The 16,641-nt window shown below is 38.6% G+C and overlaps 1 protein-coding gene across 5 annotated transcripts in view; it reads right to left on the bottom strand.

Annotated features, from left to right (window-relative positions):
* POLR3G (RNA polymerase III subunit G) overlaps nucleotides 1–16,641 on the bottom strand; it is a 47,042-nt gene that overhangs the window by 8,643 nt on the left and 21,758 nt on the right. For 2 of the 5 annotated variants that reach the window (XM_043913582.1, XM_043913581.1), the window contains exons 4-6: nucleotides 14,472–14,528; nucleotides 11,406–11,456; nucleotides 2,682–2,764 (exon numbers count right to left, since the gene is read on the bottom strand). In XM_043913582.1, the coding sequence (XP_043769517.1) occupies nucleotides 2,682–2,764; nucleotides 11,406–11,456; nucleotides 14,472–14,528 (191 nt within the window). The remainder of the gene's footprint in view (nucleotides 1–2,681; nucleotides 2,765–11,405; nucleotides 11,457–14,471; nucleotides 14,529–16,641) is intronic. The other 3 variants (XM_043913583.1, XM_043913584.1, XM_043913585.1) reach the window with 3 other exon arrangements.

Genomic DNA, 16,641 nt, shown 5'->3' with positions numbered 1-16,641 from the left:
AAGGTGTTTAAATGTAGGGCATAAGGAGATACAATTTGTTCTGATGAGAAACCACATCCAGAGGTCCAGACTAAATTTCCTTATAGCACACGTCCTCTAAGCAGCTTCTTTCCAGGAAGTTTTAAGAAAAGTCAGAATCTGTGTTCAGTCAATACAAGGCGGCTAGTTCTGCAACCCCATCCATCATTTCATCCCAGTTAAACCTGACACTTACTATTCCTTCAACAATCCTCCTGGCTTGACTTTCAGACAAGTGATCTTCAGCACCTGTACTGGTCAAAAGTAAAATTTAACCAAGATCTCCAAGCTTACAGCAAAGACGTGGAGGAGCCCGAGGAATAGATCAGGGCAGCAGAGTAATCCGGCAGACAAGCTGTGGCACCATGGCTGACAGAGGTGGTCCTGAGCAGCAGGGAACCCTTCAGAGACTGACCAGAGACCACCACCTTCTGTGTTGCAGCCAACTAAGTCCTAATCCTAAACAGTAAAGTATTTCAGTTCACATCTTACCTTCTTCCGGAGAAGGCAATGGCAACCCACTCCAGTACTCTTGCCTGGAAAATCCCATGGACGGAGGAGCCTGATAGACTGCAGTCCATGGGGTCGCGAATCGGACACGACTGAGCGACTTCACTTTCCCTTTTCACTTTTATGCATTGGAGAAGGAAATGGCAACCCACTCCAGCATTCTTGCCTGGAGAGTCCCAGGGACGGGGGAGCCTGGTGGGCTGCTGTCTATGGGGTCGCACAGAGTCGGACACGACTGAAGCGACTCAGCAGCAGCAGCTTACCTTCTTCCTTAGACACTGAGGTTTTTAAATCAGAGATTGTTCCTAAGTGCCTTCCATCAGCTGTGCTCATCCTACACCTTGCAGGGAGTAGAAACTTAAAGCAATGTTCACTGATTAAAGGGTGAATGAAAGATTTTTCCATAAAAGAGAAATGAGGGGGAAAAAAAAAAGTTTCTGTTACCATGTAACTATGCTAACTTGGTCAGGCAAGTTTTAAAGCCTTGACTTCCTCATCGGTAAATAAGGAATACTAATACCTATTCTATTTGTTGTTGTTAAGTCTTAAGGACATAACAGATGTAAATCGCTCAAAGAACCCGCTATATAAAAAGTTCTCAAAAAGCAATAGCTGCTATCATAATTATATCATCATCATGATCATCACTATAACCATCAAGGCAAGGTAATCCATGCATTGACAGTGGGAATAAGGGAATAAACTGGTATAACCTCTGTGGAGAATGATCTGCCATTATTTATGCATACTATCTATATTTTCTATATTATACAGTACATATAATAATTAACCTAGCAAATCTACTTCTAGAAATCTACCTTACATAAGTGAAATCACATACTTAACATGGATTCACTGTTCCACTGTTTATATATATATATATATATTTTTTTTTTTTTAATTAAAAAAAATTTTTTTGGCCATGCCATATGGCATGTGGGATTTTAGTTTCCCAACCAGGGATCAAATGCATGTGCCTTCTGCAGTGAAAGCTCAGAGTCTTAACCACTGGACTGCCAGGGAAGTCCTAGCATTACTTCTAATAGTGAAACACTAAATGAAACACGTGTGTGTGCTAAGTCGCTTCAGTCCTGTACGACTCTTTGCAACTCAATGGACTGGAGCCCGCCAGGCTCCTCTGTCCACGGGATTCTCCAGGCAAGGATACTGGAGTGGGTTGCCATTCCCTTCTCCAGGGGATCTTTCTGACCCAGGGATTGAATCTGCGTCTCTTTACGTCTTCTGCATTGGCAGGCAGGTTCTTTACCATTAGTGCCACCTGGAAGCCCTCTGGTATTTCACAGAGCTTCCTATCCTCTGAGAAATACTTTTTAATGAACAATCACAGCTAGGACAGCCATGTATGTAATGTCCATCAACAGGTTACTGATTAAATTTATTATGGTTCATTCTTATAGTGAAGCCAAAGGAAAAAAGAAAGAAAGAAAAGAATGATGGAACTCTTTTGTAGACTGATACAGAAGCCAACATATTTTAAGCAATAAGATAAAAAAGCAAAACAGGGCAATATGTTACTTTTTGTTATTAAAAAGAAAAAATAGTATTTTCTATGTATAAAATGTTTCTGGAAGGATATATAAGAAACTGGTAACATTGGTTGTCTCTAATAGGGGACTTGGATGGATGGCTAGGGGCAGGGATTGGAGGGCATATTTCCAGTTTATTAATTTTTAAAATTTTACATCTTTTTATTTTTCAAATATTTTTTAAAAGGCAATAAAAATAAGTGCCATAAGAAAGGATTTTCCCTCAATAGAATCTTTTAGACCTAAGACAGAATAAAAGCATTAAAAATACACATACACCAATGAGAGAAAAAATGAGAGGTTTTTGGAGATATACATTTGTTTCCTTCCCATGCATAATTCAAGAGGAAAAGAGGAATAGAGTGGAAAAGAGGTAGATGATAGAAGGTGAGGCAAGCTGACAGGTGGGTAGTAGAGAGAATAGGATGGAGCCCCTATACCTCCTAGCCAACATTGTTCAAACATTGCTAGCCACCCTATATGCTGGGCTTGACTCTGCCAAATTCACAAGTCATTTAAAAGAGACAGAAGGTGGAAAGGCTGCAGAAGACAAAAAGAGGTATGACATTTTCTCAGTCTGTTCTTATATTGAGAAGAACACCTTACCTCAATTTTTTTCAATACATCCGCAGGATTTGTGAGTGAAGGGCCTTTGCCTGTATCCGTTGCCTTTTTGGATCTGGGGCCTGCTGAAGTAAAACCACTGGTAACACATTTTCGTATAACAGCAATTGTGTATTAAATGTCTTCACCTTTTAATATGCCATCTAGCAGGGTGGTATGCCACACAGGACACATAATTTGCAGGCTGAATTAACTTAAAGAATGAACAAAAAATAAACCAGCACACATCAGCAATTTTCCATGATAAGGAGCAAACGATAATCACTTAATAGGATATTTTCTAAGACTGCAACTGTTACTGAAATCGCAAGCCCATGTGCTTGATGCACAGTGAAGCCCATCAATACTAAACATCAGAGTTTGGAACACAGAAAGGTTTATTACAGATTCGTACAAGGAGATGGGTGGCTCATACCCTAGGAACCCCAAAGCTACTGAAAGCTTTCAGCAAGTCCTTTTAAAAGCAAAAGGTGAGGGATGGGTGTGGTTAGTAGTTGCAGACTTCTTAAGTCGGGTCATGACCAGGTAATGATGTTCCTGAAAATCTCTACCAGATGAATGTTATTCTCTCTCCTGACAAGAAAGGGCAAAGTCCCAAGGCACAACGTTCACCCTCCAAGGTCCCAGTCCCGGCTAAGAGGAGGCAAATCTCAGGTGGTGGCTCCTTCGGGGCCAGGTTCCCACATTCTGCCCAGCTGTCACCCCTGAGGGAGTTAGGCGCCCAACTCAACTGGCCCTCAGTCTCCTCAGGGCCCCCAAAAGCGGGGACCAGGTCTCAGGGACTGTGACCCAGACAGACGGCCTCTGCTGTTAGATGGCAGAGACAGGTGTGGGGGAAAGGTTCACCGAAGGCCTGAACCAGGGCTAGTGGAGGGCTTTAGTGAGGGCTCTGGAGCCCAGCAGGACATAGTCCCCAGTCTGTTCCCCGGGCCCTCCTGCTCACCCGCTGGCCCAAGACTGGGTCAGCTGAAGGGCCTCCAGGAGAAGGCCTAAATCTGCCTCTGACCTCACTCTCCACATGATGACCCCCACACCACCAATCCTTGACTGAATCACTTCCCCAGTGGTCCCTCATTGACAGCTGGCTGCTTGGGGACAGGGCCCACTGAGGCAACGAGCAACAGCTGAGCAAAACCTGTTGCTTGGTAACAGCGTGCAGCGTAATGACACACAGCAATAGCTACCTGCTAAAGGCTATGTTCATCTTGGTCTGTTATACAACCAGATATTTTACTAAAAATTTGAACTGGCAATTTATGAAATCAGGGTAAAAACTGCAACAATGGTAGAAGCAGAATATATTTAGAAGAGGTGGCAAGAATACACAGAAGAACTACACAAAAAAGATCTTCATGACCCGGATAACCATGATGGTGTGATCACTGACCTAGAGCCAGACATCCTAGAGTGTGACGTCAAGTGGGCCTTAGGAAGCTTCGCTATGAATAAAGCTAGTGGAGGTGATGGAATTTCAGTTGAGCTATTCCAAATCCTAAAAGATGATGCTGTGAAAGTGCTGCACTCAGTATGTCAGCAAATATGGAAAACTCAGCAGGACTGGAAAAAGTCAGTTTTCATTCCAATCCCAAAGAAGGGCAATGCCAAAGAATGTTCAAAATACAGCACAGCTGCACTTATTTCACATGCTAGCAAGATAATGCTCAAAGTTCTCCAAGGTAGGTTTCAACAGTAGAACTTCCAGATGTACAAGTTGGATTTAGAAAAGGCAGAAGAACCAGAGATCAAATTTCCAACATCTGTTGGATCACAGAAAAACCAAGAGAATTCCAAAAAAACCTGTGCTTCTGCCTCATTGTCTACACTAAAGCCTTTGACTATGTGGATCACAACAAACTGTGCAAAATTCTTAAAGAGATGGGGATACCAGACCACCTGACCTGCCTCCTGAGAAATCTGTATGCAGGCCAAGAAGCAACAGTTACAACCAGACTTGGAACAATGGACTGTTTCAAAATTGGGAAAGGAGCACGTCAAGGCTGTATACTGTCACCTGACTTATTTAACTTATATGCAGAGTGAAAGTGAAAGTTGCTCAGTCGTGTCCGACTTTGTGACCTCATGGGCTGCAGTCCATGGAATTCTCCAGGCCAGAAGACTGGAGTGGGTAGCCTTTCCCTTCTCCAGGGGATCTTCCCAACCCAGGGATCGAACGCAGGTCTCCCACATTGCAAGAGGATTCTTTACCAGCTGAGACACAAGGGAAGTCCTTACATCATGAGAAATGCCGGGCTGGATGAAGCACAAGTTGGAATCAGGACTGTGGGGAGAAATATCAATAAGCTCAGATATGCAGATGACACCACCCTTACGGCACAAAGTGAAGAAAAAACTAAAGAGCCTCTTGATGAAAGTGAAAGAGGAGAGTGAAAAAGCTGGCTTAAAATTCAACATTCAAAAAAAGAAGATCATGGCATCCGGTCCCATCACTTCATGGCAAACAGATGGGGAAACAATAGAAACAATGACAGACTTTATTTACTTGGGCTCCAAAATCACTGCGGAAAGTGACTGCAGTCACAAAATTAAGACACTTGCTCCTTTGAAGAGAAGTTATGACAAACCTAGACAGCGCATTGAAAAAAGAGACATTACTTTGCTGACAAAGGTCCATATAGTCAAAGCTATGGTTTTTTCCAGCAGTCATGTATGGATGTGAGATGTGGACCATAAAAAAGGCTGAGCTGAAGAATTGATGCTTTTGAACTGTGTTGTTGGCAAAGACTCTTGAGAGTCCCTTGGACTGCAAGGAGATCCCACCAGTCCATCCTAAAGGAGATCAGTCCTGGGTGTTCATAGGAAGGACTGATGCTGAAGCTGAAACTCCAGTACTTTGGCCACCTGATGCAAAGAGCCAACTCACTGAAAAAAACCCTGATGCTGGGAAAGATTGAAGGCCAGAGGAGAAGGGTGATACAGAGGATGAGATGGTTGGATGGCATCACCAATGCAACGGACATGAGTGAGCAAACTCAGGGAGATGGTGAAGGACAGCAAGCCTGGTGTGCTGCAGTCCATGGAGTCACAAAGAGTTGGACACGACTGAGCGACTGAAAAACAACAAAATCAAGTACACTTTAATTAAAAAACAAACAAGTGCAGAATAAACACACATTTGCCAGTGGTTGAAGAGATGAGAAAGAGGTTCTATTCAGGGAAACACAGCATTATCTTTGAAATGAAGAATAAAATATATAAATGGAACATACCAATCACATGAATCTGAAAACACAAAGCAATAATAAATAATATGTTTTAATGGCTTTGTGTGTGTGTTAATCACTCAGTCGTGTCCAACTCTTTGTGACCCCATGGACTGTGGCCTGCCAGGCTCCTCTGTCCATGGAATTCTCCAGGTAAGAATACTGGAGTGGGTTGCCATTCCCTTCTCCATGGGATCTTCCCGACTGAGGGACAGAACCCAGGTCACCTGCATTGCAGGTAGGTGCTTTACTGTCTGAGCTACTAGGGAAGCCCTTTAATAGCTTTGGGATACATAATTTTTAAGCTGTATCAAATATATTGCATTTTGAGGGTATTGTGAAACTGCAGGGTATAGAGAATTGTTTCACATATAGATCTTGCTAGTCAGTTACCAAAACTGACATGTTACAAAAATTATGATGTTATGTTACAAAATTGATAATGTTACAAAATTGTCCCACTGTGATCACAAAGTATTATTATCCTTTCCCAAAATCAAGCTAAATACTTAGAAATTACTTGGTAACAGGAAAATATGGCTCAAAAAGATGTAATTTTGTTAAAGATTAACATTTAACCTACAGAAAAGAGATTTTTAGATTGTGGTGCATGACCCATAACTGATAGAATTTACAATTTATTGTTTTATACCAAATTGCCCCTTGGGGAATCTCTAAGTTAGAAACTCCTGAATATATATATTAGTGAGGTTTTGCTCAAACAAAAGTTATTAAAAAAAAAAAAATAGCTAGATTTAATGACGGGTAATTTTCTCTGCTTCCCTTGAGGGCAAAAGCTGTTTAATCTGAATTGTAGCACATAAAATATCATATCATATATGAACAAGCTCTCAACATATATTATTGATGCCAGAAAATACTAGCTAGGAATGTAACTTACATCAAGAAGTCCTTTTGTCTAAGGAACTTTTGTCAAATTATTTAAATTTCATAACACATAAATCTGCTAAATGGATATTATAGAACACAGTCAGGTAAATAAACTTATAAAAATTATTAATCTCTTAGCCAAGAAAGTCACAGCTACATATTCAAGTCCATTCAGCAATTTTTGCTACATTCCATTCTTGTTTTATGTAATGCCAATTCTTTTATTTATAATTGGAAAAGAAGTGTAAAATTACTAAAATCTGTTAAAAGACTGTTTCAACACCAAAATATTTACATTTTTTAAAAAAATCTTTGGCCAATTACATGCATATATTTGAATTTTTTTTTATTTCTTTCAACACAACACCTGCCAGTAGCTGGCCCTTCAAGAAACAAAGCTTTTCTGTCTTTGGGTCTTTAGGTATTATCTGCTTTCTTGTAAATCAAGGGAGACCGTTTTTAACAAAAGAGAGTATATAAGCTTACCGGGAACAAAACACAAAAATTGTATAATATGCAACAAAAATATGAGAGCAGAATGGAAAAGGAAAGTTTTGCTGCTGTTTCATTTTTCAACAAATGAAAAGCCTGACACGCTGGAAGCTTTTACTAATCTTTAATGCGTCCATGGGCTTCTAAGGATGAGCAGCTGTGGGATGTATTTGAACATGAATTCCTCCAAATCAGATATATTCTTTCCAGCCCTTTAAAGTCTGCTAAAAATTCGTGATCCACTAGGTCATGACCGGTATCCTTCGTGCTGCTGAGTGTGCTTAGTCGTGTCCAACTCTTTGCCCCCATGGATTTAGCCCACCAGGCTCCTCTGTCCGCGGGATTTTCTAGGCAAGATACTGGAAAGGGTTGCCACTTCCTTCTCCAGGGGACCTTCCCAACCCAGGGATCAAACCTGTGTCTCCTGCGTCACCTGCATTGCAGGTAGACTCTTTACTGCTGAGCCACTGAGTAAGTCCATTGATGCAAGTGTTTTTTATTGTGAAAATAATATATTTGCCCAATAAAAGCCAAGGGTATAAAAGAAGGCAGGAAAACTGTATCTCAATATATAATATTCTGTTCTCAATCAAGCTAAATGTTGTAGCTATGAAATGAAACAAAACGAAAATACTTCTGTTTAAAATACATATGTCAAAATTTTTCAAGTTGTATGTTTTGAATATGTGCATTTTATTATATGTCAACTATACCTCAATATAGCTGTTGGGGGAAAGAGATCTCTTTCAAAAGACAAAAGGAGAGGGAATACTTCCTAACTTATTCTATAAGGTCAGAATTACCCTAGTACCAAAATCAGATACATGTTACAAGAAAGAAAACTCTCATAAAGATAGAAAGATAGAAAGAAAACTCTCATAAAGATAGAAAACTCAATAAAATATTCTTAAATCCAATCCAACAGTATATAGAAAGAATTATACATCATAGCCAAGTGGGATTTATCCCAGAGATGTAAGGCTGGTCCAAAATCAATTAATGTAATTCACATTAACAAGCTAAAGAAGAAAAATCACATGATCATATTAATAGATGCAGAAAAACATATGTCAAAAACCAAACAGCCGTTCATGATAAAAACTCTTAGAAATTAGGAACAGAGGAGAAAATTTTCAACTTGGTAAAGAATATCTACGAAAACACCCTATAGTTACATCATGCTTAGTGATGAAAACTAGACATCATTAGTAATAAAAAAACAATTTGACACTCTCCCACTAAGATCAGGAAGAAGGCAAAAAAGTTCCCTCCTCATTGCTGCTTTTCAACATTGTACTTGAAGTCCTAGCTAATACATTAAGATAGGAAAAGGATATAAAAGGTATGTAGATTGGGAAGGAAGAAATAAAACTTTCTTTGTTCATAGACAATATGTAGAAAATCTGAAAGAATGGGCTAAAAAACTCTGGGAACTAATAAACAATTATAGCAGGATTACAGCATACGAGGTTAATACGTAAAATTCAATAGATTTCCTATATATCAACAATGAGCTAGTGGAATTTGAAATGAAAAACATGCTGTTATTTACACTAGTACTTCCCAAAATGAAGTACTTAGGTATAAGTCTAACAAAATATATATATACATGACTTGTATGAGGAAAACTCTAAAACTCTGAATAATGATATCAGAGAAGTAAGCAAATGGAGACATATTCCATATTCATTGGTAGGAAGAGCTAATATCTTCAAGATGTCTCTTCTTCCCAATTACATCTATAAGTTCAATACAACCTCAATCAAACTCCTAGTGAGTTATTCTACAGATATCAGCAAACAGACTCTACTATATATATGGAAGGCAAAAGACTGAGAACAGCCAACACAATACTGAAGAAAAAGAACAAAGTTAGACGATGGTACTACCTGATTTTAAAAACATACTATAAAGTTATTGTAATCAAGACTATGGTTCAGGTGAAATAAATACATTGATCAATGAAACAGAATAGAGAGCCCAGAAAGAGACCCACATAAATACAGAAAAATGTAACTGGACTTCCATGTGCAAAAAAACTAAATTTACACAGACTTTACACCCGTCACAAAAATTAACTCACAATGGATCAGTTCTAAATGTAAAACATAAAATTATGAAACTCTTAAAAGATAGCATAAGAGAAAATTTAGGTGACCTTTAGCTTGGTGATGACTTTTGAGATGCAAAACCAAAGGCATGATCCATGAAAAAAAGAACAGATAACCTGGACTACATTAAAACTCAAAACTTCTGTGTAAAAGACTGTCAAGAGAGTAAGAAGACAAGCTACGGAATGGGAGAAAATGTTTGCAAAAGATATATTTGAAAAAGGACTGTGTGAAATAGAAACAAATATATATTGGTCTCAGCATCTGGTTCCTGGCATAGAACTGCTAAAACCCTTAAAACTTCCTAAGTGATAACAGTATTTTGTTGTTGTTCTAACAAGAATCTACATCCCTTGGAATTTAGTGAAAAATAGGAGTGTCTTTTGGAGTTTCCCTGATGGCTCAGCAGGTAGAATCCACCTGCCAATGCAGGAGACCTGGGTTCGATCCCTGGGTTGGGAAGATCCCCTGGAGAAGGGAATGGCAACCCATTCTAGTAACCTTGCCGGGAAAACCCCATGGACAGAGAGCCACCCATGGGGTTGCAAAGAGTCAGACCAACTGAAGCGACTGTGCACAGGAGTCTCTTGTTCTGAGGAGGTGATTCTCGGGGGGCGGCCGGGCGCTTCAGGATGGGGCCATGACCAGAACCCCTGGAAAAGGGGCAAGGGGCTAGAGACTGAGTTAACGACTGGTCAGGCCTATGTGATGAAGCCCCCATAAAAACCCCCAAGTATGCGGTTGCAGGAGTTTCTGGATTGGTGAACATATTCGTGAACTGGAAGGTGACACATCCCAATTCCACAGACATGCATGGGTGACCTTCCAGACTTGACCTTATGCCTCTTTTCACTTGACTGTGCATCCATCTGGGTCTTTATCATAACCTTTATTATAGTAAACTGGTACATGTAAGTAAACATATCACCACGTTCTGTGAGCTGTACAGGTAAATCAAATCCCACCAGGGAGGGTCATGGGAACCTCCAGTTGGCAGCCAATGCAGAGAGAAGTTGCGGGAAACTTGGGGACACACTATATTTGTGACTGATATCTGTACTGGGGAGGAGTCTCCTGGGACTGAGCCCTTAGTGGGGTCGCTGCTAACTCCAATTAGTGTCAGAACTGAATTAGATGATGACACGTAGTTGGTGTTGCAGAGAATTTTTTGATATGTAGGAAAAAATAACCATCTATCTAGTGTCAGAAGTGCTGTGAATGTGGCAGTGGTATGAGAGGAAAGGAGAAACACACAGCGGGAATGTTTTTCCTACAGATTAGTATCCAAAATACAGAAAGAACTCTTAAAACTCAACAAGAAAAACACATTAACAAAGCCGGTTTCTCCAGCGTCACTCCCATGACCTCATCACAGCAAGCTCGTACTCGTCATTCAATCTGGAGTTCAACTGCATCTCTTCAACAAACCCTTCCCTGACCTCCCAGTGAAGACCGTGTGCTGTGCTGAATGTCTTTACTCCATCTGACTGTAAGCTCTGTGAGGGTGAGGATTACTCCTCCTTTGCTCACTGGCTTATCCCTCTTAGCACTGGGCCTGGCAATAGTAGATGCTCAACAGCTTTTTATTTGGTGGAATTATGAAAGAACAGCACAACAAAAACGTTCACTTCGGCATTTTATGTACACCATAAAGTTCTATTCTACCAGTTCCCAAAAGTTACCAGTTCCAAAGGTTGTAGTTAAAAACTTCAAATAAAGCCAGTGTAATCATTTAAAAAATTTCAAATATACAAATGAGAATACCTACATAATTGAAAAGTTTTTCCTAGCACATCAAAATTCTTAATTAAGGGAAAAACAAACAAAAAATCAACAGCAAAAAGCACTAACAAAATAATCAAAATATCAAAAAGACTTTTGGAAAAAGCATTTAGAACATTGAGTGTAACTTTATATTGACAGTTTCATATAGATAGAAGTTAAGCAATAACCTTTTCCTATCTGGATTATTATTACATTAGTTAATGTACCTTTTCTGCATTTTTTCCTTGGCATCAACTCTCTAGGGAGTCTTCTCCAATCTGTGTGTACAAAAGCAGAAATAAAAATGGCTGTTTCCTCTGGGAGTTCCTGGCACTAGGTATATTTAAAGAACGTGACGGTGGCGAGGGAAATAAAATTTAATATCTGTATAGATTTAGCTGGGGATTAAATTATAATAGTGATATATTTTCTCCTCCAAAGAAAAAAATTCATTAAAATACCTTTGAAATAGTTATAAAATTCCTATAATATTCTTTTAAGCTGCATAATATTTATATAATTAATTTCAAGTACAGGAATTTTCATAATGAAAAAACGTAGAAAAATATTTATGGCCATGAGAAGTTATTCATGATACACTGTTAAATTAAAAAAGTTTCTAAAACAATACATATATAGTTCCATTTAAAGAATAAACCTAACATGTAAATGCTTCAACAGATGTATATTTGTGCAGAGAAAGCACTAGGTTGGAAACAAAATATTACAGGAATTCCTTGTGTTGGGATTATAGCTATTTTCCTTAAATGTAATTTATTATTCAATTACTCTGTATGTTGTACATGTCCTGTAGTTGATATGTACTTCTTACGTAATGAAAAAATTTTTTTCAAAGTTAAAATATGTGACCATAATCCTAATATATGCAAAACTAAACAATTTAATAATTATAGGAAAACTTTAAAACTAAAAATAGAAATAGCTATGGAAAAGTAAATTCCTTCCATTTAATGATTTTGCCTGCATTAGCTAAATAATTCCTCTAATTTGTCACTTGTTTTTCTTTTTTAAGCTTAGAAACAATCAGAAAACTGAAACAACATGAAAACAGACTTAACAAATGCTGCCTGCTAATAAAAAACTCAGTACTGTTTGTAGAAAATACTTATATCTCAAGCTATTTTTCCTGAATTAATAAATTTGCTTTAAATATTAGGTTGGTATAAAAGTAATTGCAGGTTCAGACTGTGAATTTTAAATCATTATAACTAGGCTTAAACACATCTTTATTAAAATAGGAACCATTACAATCAACACATTTTTGCCAATGAGAAATAAGTTTGTTTATTCCTATAGCATAAAAATTCGTGCTTCAGAATTTGAGCAACTCTCGGAAACAATTTTCTGCCTCCAGCTGCTTATGCAAGCATTTTCCCTGCAAAAACTTGTCAAGATGCTTGAAGACGTGGTAGTCAGTGAGAGGTCAGGTGCATATGGCAGATGATGCAAAAAGCCCAATCATTCAACTTCTGAAGCACTGGTTGCACGACGTGCGGTTGGGCACTGCTGGGCAGAAGAACTGGGCCCTTTCTGTTGACCAATGCTGGCTGCAGGCACTGCAGTTTTCAGTGCATCTCACTGATTTGCTGAGCTTACTTCTCAGATCTTATGGTTTCGCCGGGATTCAGAAAGCTGGAGTGGATCTGACAGTGGGCATCAGACCACCAAACAGTGACCATGACCTTTTCTTGGTGCAAGTTTGGTTTTGGGAAGTACTTTGGAGCTGCTTCTCAGTCTGACCACTGCACTGGTCATTGCTAGTTGACATGTAAAATCCATACTTCGTTGCACGTCACTCTCCGATGGAGAAATGGTTCACTGTTGTATAGAATAAGATGACACATCAAAATGACAGTTTTTTTGATTTTCGGTCAGCTCATGAGGCACTCACTTATCAAGCCTTTCACCTTTCCAATTCACTTCAAACGCTGAACGACCATTGAAAGGTTGATGTCGAGTTCTTTGGCAACTTCTTGTGTAGATGTAAGAGGATCAGCTCCGATGATGGCTCTCGGCTGGTCACTACACTCCTCATCTTCAAGGCTCTCATCTCCTTTGCAAAACTTTTTGAACCATCACTGCCCTGTAGGTTCATTAGCAGTTCCTGGGCCAAAGGTGTTGTTGATGTTGACAGTTGTCTCCATTGCTTTACGACCCATTTTGAACTCAAATAAAAAAATCACTTGAATTTGCTTTTTGTATAACATCATTTCCCTAGTCTAAAATAAATATAAAATAAACAGCAAGTAATTTGTCTTTAGCCAAAGAAAACGACACATAAAGCAAGAAATGAGCATTAAAATGTAAGTACAACATAACCACATTTATTTAAGAATGTATTCCAATATCAAACAGCAAAGTTCAACAAAGCAAAAAACCACAATTACTTTTGCACCAACCTAATATGTTTGTTTTTATAAACGATCCATAGGTGATCATGACAAAGTACTTACAGAGAATCATTTAGAGACAAATATTTATGTAGTAGAACAAATGAGACACCTAAGAGGAGTGTTTCCAGAGGGACACAACATCATCAACAATTAGCATTGAAAAGAGATGCTGTAACCCAGGAAAGCAACCAATGCTGTAAACGCAACTTAAATTTCTGCATACAGGCAGTTTCTGTAACACAGCATGTCAAAGGGAAGTGAGGTGAAATGAGAAAACCTGGGTTTTACTAGTATATTCCAAGTTGCCTTGACAGGTCACTGCGTTTCTATAGCCACTGTTAATTTTCTACAAAATGAAGTAGATGATATCTCTGCAGCCCCTTACCCTTGCCTCTACCCAAGGCAATTTTATGAATGTTGGGAAAAAAATACTCTCTTAGGTATGTTGAAAGGCATATTAACAACTAAAAAGAGTCTATGCTGGAAAGAAAGGAAGATACACAAGCTTGGCTGAAAATATTCTTAAAACTAGACTTGTTTCCTCCTCAAAAGCTATAAAATCACTCAGGAACACAGAAGTGAGTACTATTAGTATTAAAGATGAAAACTGTGATTGTATCAAATGAAAATGGAAAATCCAATGAGTTTGGCCAGTCCTATTAAAAAAAAAAAAGTATACTAAGAACGTCTACAATATCACTTCAACTATTCCTTGTTACAACATAAAAATCTTTTCATAAGATATATGTTGTTAATTAACTACAGGAAAAGAGCCAGACTCTATTTTCCTATAGTCAAAATAGAAAATAGTCCTAAAAAGACATGGGATAGGGAGATAGCCTTTGAAGATTATTTTAACATTTTCAGTTTTATAGTTACCTGGTATCCACTCTTCTTTGTACACCTTCATATATCTTTTACTGTATCTTTCAATATCTAGAAAAAGAAAAGATAGAAAAAAAGAATTTTAAAATAATTGGAAAAACCAGGTAATATCTTTTATTTCCAAAACAGGGAGTTTCCTACATTTGTACACAATGTGTTCCTGGACACATACTGAACAGAGTAATACATGTCTAGGGAAGTGGCAGGAAGCACCTGAGAATAAATGGCTGGGGGTGAGTAGAGACCTAAATCCTAATTAAAGTTCTCAGTACCAGATAATCTGAATCATCTCTGAGAATGTTCACAAAAGCCCAAAGGCAAGTCAGGAAGCCACTTACACAAAAAGTCGGGGGTGGGGGGGGCGGGGGGAGGGCTATGTATCTTTTTTCTTCTTGTGACACTGGCCTCTAGCTCCCAAGTTTTGAATCTTGTGTAACTGGGAGGTATTAAGTACCTAAGTGAGGATGGAGGGCTGTTTGCTTACCTCTAATAAAGTAAGCAAATATTTAATATACACATCAGTTAGTCTTCTCAGGGAGACACTTTTCACAACCCACTGGGGAAGACAGTGGGGAAAAGGATAGGAGGAGGTGAGGTTGGAGATTCAACCAGTCCATCCTAAAGGAAATCAACCCTGAATATTCACTGGAAGGACTGATGCTGAAGCTGAAGCTCCAATACTTTGGCCACCTGATGCAAACAGCCAACTCACTGGAAAAGACCCTGATGCTGGGAAAGACTGAGGGCAGGAGGAGACAGAGGATGAGATGGTTGGATGGCATGACAATGAGCTACCACTTTATACCCAGTTGGACAGCTAGAACCAATAAACGTTAACAAGGCTGTGGACAAACGGGAACCCTCATACACTGTAGGTGATATAAAATGGTGCAACCACTTTCGAAAATAGTTGGCAGTTCCTCAAAATGTAAAATAAAAACTTGCCATCTGACCCTAGATATACAACAAAAGTGACATGGTACACAAAAACACATACGTGAACGTTTATAGTAGCATTATTCATGAAAACCCCACTGTAGAAGTGACCCAAATGTCCATCAACTGATGAATGAACAAAATGTGGTATATACATATAATGGAATATTATTCAACCATAAAAAGTAATGAAACACTGATAACATGCTTTACTATGTATGACCCAGAGACCATTCTGCTAAATGAAAGACATCAGTCACAAAAGAATACACATTAAGATTCCATTTATATGAAATGTCTAAAACAGACAAAGCAGATTACAGGGTGCCAAGGGCTGAGGCAGAGAGGGGACAATAGGGGTTGATTCTAAAGGGTATGGGAGTCTCTTCTCAGGATGATGAACCAATTCTATAAATTAGATAGTACTGTTGGCACAATTTTGTGAGTACACTCAAAGGGACTGAACTGTATGCTGTAAAAAGTAAATTTTATATATCTGGATTTTTATCTCAATAAGGCTTCCCTGGTGGCTTAGATGGTAAAGAATCTGCCTGCAAAGTGGGAAACCTGGGTTCAGTCCCTGAATTGGGAAGATCTCCTGGAGAAGGGAATGACAACCCACTCCAGGATATTCCTGCCTGGAGAATCCAACGGACAGAGGAGCCTGGAGGTTATGGGCTACAGTCCATGGGGTCACAAAGAGTCAGACATGACTGAGTGATTAACACTTTCTTTCACTATCTCAATAAAGCTGTTATTTAAAAAGAAAGAAAAGTAATTATTGGGAATTTTAATAAGCATTAAGTAAACTGAAACTTACATTCCACTATTTTCTTGGTTTTGAAGGTATATTTACCCAAAATGAGCAACATCCTTTGAATACAGCTAAGTGTGCATCAACTGTGCATTGTGAGTTTGTCATGTGCAAACCATAAATATAAGTATTTCATATATCCTGATTCTGGATTTCAAATAAATCTTTAATAAATTCTAACATATTACTTCTGGCTTTTCTCGTACCTACACCACCCAAGTGATTCTAGATTACGAATACATTTCTATTAACATGATCTAGCTTATCATTATGTCCAATTCTTCTTGTACTTGCACCATCAAAAAGTAATGCTTTAAAAAACTTTTATGGTTCACACTTCTGTTGAAGAGAGGATGGCCCAGCCATTTTCATTATTAAATATATCATTACCAATTAATATGATCAATCCAATAA

This window comes from Cervus elaphus, chromosome 9, assembly GCF_910594005.1.
Source record: "Cervus elaphus chromosome 9, mCerEla1.1, whole genome shotgun sequence".
Classification (NCBI taxonomy): Eukaryota; Metazoa; Chordata; class Mammalia; order Artiodactyla; family Cervidae; genus Cervus; species Cervus elaphus.
This window is presented reverse-complemented; position numbering and strand designations above follow the sequence as displayed.